Source organism: Rhinatrema bivittatum, chromosome 10, assembly GCF_901001135.1.
Source record: "Rhinatrema bivittatum chromosome 10, aRhiBiv1.1, whole genome shotgun sequence".
NCBI classification, from domain to species: Eukaryota; Metazoa; Chordata; class Amphibia; order Gymnophiona; family Rhinatrematidae; genus Rhinatrema; species Rhinatrema bivittatum.
This window is the reverse complement of record NC_042624.1, coordinates 85,482,535-85,488,534: the sequence shown is the minus strand read 5'-3', so window position 1 is coordinate 85,488,534 and position 6,000 is coordinate 85,482,535. Positions and strand designations below refer to the sequence as shown.

The following is a 6,000-nucleotide window of genomic DNA, read 5'->3' as shown; positions in this document are numbered from 1 at the left end:
GGGGATCCTCCCACTATTCTTAGTCTGATTATTGTAGTAATAATCCTGAGGGTGGGCACTAAATCTGAACACCAGGCAATGACTACCCTTAACAATGACTAGGACTTACCCCTTTTCCCAGGGCCTGTGAACACACCCCCATATGTCTAAACCTCCTTAGCACAGAATTATTTGCTGCTCTATCCTCTATTCCCAGAGCATGATCACACTTCATCCACTCCCACCATGGTTTCTTCTTCATCCACATGTCATAGTCATATGTCTCGTATTTTGGTGGTGGATTGTTTTTCTCTGCTCCTAGAATTTTTCAGCTTCCTCAGGCTCTTTGCTCACTTCTCCATTTGACACAGACAGCCCGGGGCAAATCCCTGGGTATAATTGATTTCCCTCTGGACTACAGAGTTTTTCACCTCTTGAAATTTCTCTCTCTGCAATCCTCTCCCTCTTGACAAACCTTGAAACATATTTTCATCTTTTTCCATAGTCTTTTTTTGCATGCTGTAAAGAATTCTTTTCTAACTAATAATACAGAAATATATAATTGGTAGCTGTGAACTTTGGTCTCCTTTTAGCTTTGGCCCAAGAACTCTCTATATGTCCTTTTAATCTCAAATTTTTCTGTATAATCTCTGCTGAATTCTATAGAAATCATTTCCCAGATCAGGGCTTTCATATCCCAATTTCGCTGCCCTCTAGAACTGTGATTATTCTTATATTGTTTCTCTACGAGTTGGATTCTAAAGTCCATCAGTTGGTAATTTAGTTCCGTGAATCTCTATCACATTTTTCCTACAAGAGGGTTTTTTTCCCCCCTTGACTGAAGCTTCCAGAGTCAAAACTCTTTCCTCAAGTTCACCCATATGTGAACCGATCTTTTAAGTTCGCTTTCACTTTTGATATCTCCTGCAATTTTTCTAAAAAAAACCCTGGTAATTGAGTTTACAACTTTGTTCACTCAGACTTTGAGGAACAGTAATGTTCAAGATGCTTTACTATTACAGAGCACTTGATCCTGGTTTCAGAAGCAGATTTCAGCATCCTCCCAAATCTTATGATCAATCAAGTCTTCCCTCAATCTGTTTCTCCATCTCCAGAGGGGTGAATTGTCTTGGGGTCAGTTCATTTATGAATGGTTAGGAGTTCATCCAAAATTGTATCCTGGAGGATTATAGCGCCATGTGGCATGGCGCTCCACGCAATCTAGAATAGCCACTTTATGATGTCATCAAATATCCAGAAGCTGTATTCCTAAAGGTAGATGATCAATATGCTATATAAAGGAGCAATTTCAGGGATCTGCTTATTTATCCATAATATTCTGGGCACTTACTAACCAATCAAATCACTTTTTCCCCCCTTCATCATTTTATAAAATATAATCAACACAAGAATCTAAGTTTGAATGAAAAATATACCACAAATAGAAACATGATCCATAGCAGCTATAACTCCTTTATGATAAAAATTAAAAGCATACACTCCTGGGGGAAAACACTCCCCATTGCAAACCTTTAAAGGCATATCATATTGTCTTTGTGGTATCAGCTCAATAACAGCTTATGCTGAATGAGCTTCAAAAATCTGGATCTGAATTCAGCCACTCTTGCCATCTAAGGGCCTCATTTACTAAGCATTTATCTAATGGAATGGGAGAACAGCCTTAATAAATCAGGACCTAAATTTGAAGTCTGGAGACTTTTTGATTAAAAGCATAAACCTGTGATCTTTCGAAATTAAGACATCTTTGCAGTTTCACAGACACAGGTTCTAAAATATAAGACTTCTATACATTTGTACAAAGCAATCCTCTGGTCCCAATACTGATCTGGAGCTATGTCCAGTAGAGAGGTATCTGTGTCCCATGTTCAAAATCATTACTCTGACATACAGCACATAAAACACGCAAGCATGAATATAATAATGCTGACCTACACAGAGAGGAACAAGTGAGATAACATTATAAAGTGCTTCTTAACTCATCTGCTTCTCTCCTGTCCTCACACTAATCTGGTTTTCAGGACAGCCCACACAGGCAAATGAACCTGAGTCCTAAACCTTTCGCATATGCATATTCAGTTCAGATCTCCTAAAAACCAGACCTGTTCAGGGACCACTAGCACAGGAGTTTGAGAACTGCTGCTTTATAGCTAAAGAGCCAACATTTTCACATTTACAAAGAATTTCAAGCAAGTGTGGTATAAAGCACATTTTATTATCTAAAAAAATTGGATGTTCGCATTATTTATATATGGATATCAGGCCACCCCCCCTTCCACATACACACTGCTTCTTTCCTCTCCTCGACAGCTATTTAGGGAGGTCTGTAGCTTTCAGCTGCTCTCTCGTATCTCCCCTTCTTCCTCCTCGTCATGCTGAGATAAAGCAGATGATGTTGGACTTCTGGTTTCACAGGTCTCTAGAAAAATATTAAAACAAGGATTTGATATTTATAACAATTCTTATGCCTCTCCTCCCCATCTGTATAAATATTTACTTCCAGGCACTGATAAAATATGACACATGGCAATGGCTTGTGGCCAGGGCAAAATTAGCTAATAAAGCCTCGTTATGCTGTTTTTCAAAATTTCCCTTAGGTAGCATTTGCCGTTAGTTCCTCAGACACATTTTGTTTGGAAATAAAAACTATTTAATCATTTTATGAACAGCACAGCCCTTCACAGCCTTCCAGTGTGCCTTGTACATAGAGGCTATAAAGCCGGGATTGTAATTTCCCCTAGTTGTTGTGTCAGCAAAAATGCTGAAGAAAAAAAAAATGCAGGACAAAAAAAAAATACACATTCAAACACTGACAGTGTCTACCCAGTGAGGCAGGTAGGTATTTATAAACTGTACCTCTGGGATGCGTGTGAGAGCTGCTCTAGCACTTTCTGTTCATATCTGCTTAGTCTAGCAATTAACATTTTTTTCTCTCAGTTGCTGTAGAAAGACAACGAATGTGGGTTTGTTTGTTTTTTTGTAATCAAGGAACAATTTTCCAGGTATCACATAATTCCACCCCCAAGCCCCTAAAATGCATGCAAAGTTGTTTTGTTTTTTTCCCCAATGCGTTATTGGACTAGCATTGCATCAGTAGCGATACAGCAGTCCTCCCTCCTGTCGGATGCTTCTGCTTTGTTAAAACAGCAAAGACCTCCATGTAGCACAGAACACTGGACGAAGTCCCCATACTATGACATTTTCTCCTGTCAGACCCTTAAGTGCACAGCGGATGGATGGAGGCAGTGCTGGGACTGCCTTCGAGTCATTAATTGAGGTGTCTGTGAGGCCTCTAGGGGAGGTAGCAACACACATGGCTATGGTGCTGCCAGTGCTGGTGTATGTGGCCGTAGGGCCGCTGAAGGGACATGGGGCTGGGTGGAACACGTATGAGGTCAGGCCAGATGGGGAAGCTCTGCTTGCCACATTGAGGATCTGAAGGACACAGGCCACAGAGCTTTTGGAAACCCAGAAGAGTTTATTCCACTGGTTGCAAATACGGAGGGGATGAAGAGGCTTATCAGGGAGGGTGGCGAGCACTGTGAGCAAGAGGAAAGAGAAGGAGAAGTTTAGGGAGAATGGCAGCTGCAGAGACAGACGGGCAAGGTGTCCGTGGAGCATGGAAGCTAAAAACAGAGAAGGAATGTTGGAGGGAGGGGGAAAGTAAAGACGGGAATGAAATAAGCATAAATGTTTCAAGACAAAAAAAAGAATAAACATGAAGATAGAAAAACAGAGAAAGAAGAGAGGAAACAGGAACAGAAGAAAAAATCCCCACCACATACAGAAAGGCTCAAAAATATATAATCTAATCTTTTACATTTCCTAGAAAAATTTGAGTCACCACTGCAACAAATTCTTGCGTGGTGGTAGTGACAGTTAGGTAACAATTTTGCTCTAAAATGTTTCCTGTCTGTAACTGATATAATTGGGCACCGAGACAGCCAAATCTGAGCTGTGTGATGACATCAGATTCAAAAAAGGGATCACATCCTGAAGTTTTGCATTCTGTTCTCTCTGTGCAAGGTCTGAACTTGCAACCCAAAAAACGTTTCCTAACTCATCATCCAACCACCAGACCACATTTCCTCTCCAGTATCTATCACTGGCTCCTACGCCCAAATCTGTGTTGGGGGGGGGGGGGAAGGAAGATAAAGGGTGAGGAGGAATTACTCAATATCTGGAAATGACATTAGTGGGAAGCACTGTAAGCCCTCCAACGTCTTAAACAACTATGTAAATGTTTTGTTTTAAAGAACATTTTTGTGCAAACTTCAGTATGGAGTAAGCTAGGAAGTCTGAGCGATGGCACTGTTTATGAGGCGTTTCCATGGCACAAGGAGCAGCACACACACACACACACACACAAACTAAATCAAGAAATATGGGATGTACGTGCTCAGGAAACTGAATGCATCTACTTTGATGAAGTTTAACAAAATGGCGCTCGCACACAAAATGCGAGAAAAGGTTTCTCAGTCAAAGGAAAATGTGTAACACTGCGTATTATTCAGCATTCGCTTTCAGCTAAAATCCTACGCACTGACAACCGGGCTTACCTTGGCCAGGCCCAACAAAGTCATTCTTGAAATCCTTCAACACCACATGCAATGTTGGGAACTCAATTATCGTCTTATTTTTCAAATTCTCAAGCAGACTTTTTCCAGAATTCAGTTCATAATACCTTAAAATAAATCCAAAAGTGCCTTTTTAGTTGTATACAGTACTTAAGGGTTCCCCCCCCATTTACATTTCTTAGAATATCTAAAAATGATGAAAAAATTGTTAAGTTTCATGAGGCCTGGGAAAAATGTACTTTTTCTAAAAATAAACCAACACAAGTCTATTTTCTATCATGTGGGTAAAACTCCGCCCAGTGTGCTTTAGCTATTTTATACAGCTATATTTATAATTACAAAACAATACAGTGTCTGTGTATGAAATCTGCCTCGAAGCTGACTGTTCTGAGCCATTCGGATGAAAACGGTTTATCTTGTTACTCATTCACCTAAAAGATCTCATTACTGGTATTTTATGTGCTCAGCATGCCTCAGTTTTACTAAAGAGAATTACGGCAGTGTGGTTGTTGCGTTAGTCCACCTGGAAACAAAGAAGGTCAACAAGCAAGCTGAGGGCCATACTTTTTAACTGGATTAACTTAATACACTTGTGACTAGCTTTCTAGTATGCTCCTTTCAGCCGGTCAATGCAAAATGAGCTAAAACCACCACCACGTCACCATTAAATGCAAATGTATAATTTTATCCAGGCAGTTCCATGCTTACTTCATTTTGCACTAAGCTCAATGAAGGCAGTGCGGGTCTCAAAAGCTAGCCAGAGGGAATAAAAATCTGTCATAAAAGGTGCAAAAAAACGATGAAAAGACCTTAAAGGAATATGGAGCTGGTTGCTTGAAGTTCTTTTTTTGACCCCCACTGATTTTCTCTCACTTTTGTTACAACAAACACTGATAAATTCCTAGGATAAATTAAATAAAAACTGTAAAACAAAGATCCCTAGGCATTTCATGGGGCTATATTGAAGTTTGGATCCATTCTTACAGACTTGAAGCCAGCAGTAATAAGCCCACCTCTGAAGATCTCTCACCCCCAATACACAGTCTGGTGATCTCAAATAGGCCAAACAAACCCCCAATTCCTGCACGCATCTGACAAAGGGGTGCTCCTTTGCTTCCTCACGATACACACACACACACACGACACAATGCACATTGTCCACCTTAGATGATAAACAAAAATTTAAAGCACCAACCACACTCAATACAATAAGACTTGATCAAAGTAAGAGACACACAAAAACGTAATCATGTTTAACAAAAAAAAAAAAAAGATCTATATGTTATTTTGTGGTTTTATATTTTGTAGAACTGCTATGATATTTTTAAAGAATTCCATCATATGCAAATTTACACATTACAGGGTTAAAATGATTAACATTCTTTGACCCCCATGCCTGTCATTTTAGGGCATGGGGGTCAAAGTG

The 6,000-nt window shown here is 39.9% G+C and overlaps 1 protein-coding gene across 1 annotated transcript in view; it reads right to left on the bottom strand.

Annotated features, from left to right (window-relative positions):
• Window positions 1–1,432: 1,432 nt before the first annotated feature.
• LOC115100206 (box C/D snoRNA protein 1-like) overlaps window positions 1,433–6,000 on the bottom strand; it is a 108,060-nt gene continuing 103,492 nt past the window's right edge. The window contains exons 9-10 of the mRNA XM_029618525.1: window positions 4,557–4,681; window positions 1,433–2,416 (exon numbers count right to left, since the gene is read on the bottom strand). Of these exons, the coding sequence (XP_029474385.1) occupies window positions 2,331–2,416; window positions 4,557–4,681 (211 nt within the window). The 3' untranslated portion in view covers window positions 1,433–2,330. The remainder of the gene's footprint in view (window positions 2,417–4,556; window positions 4,682–6,000) is intronic.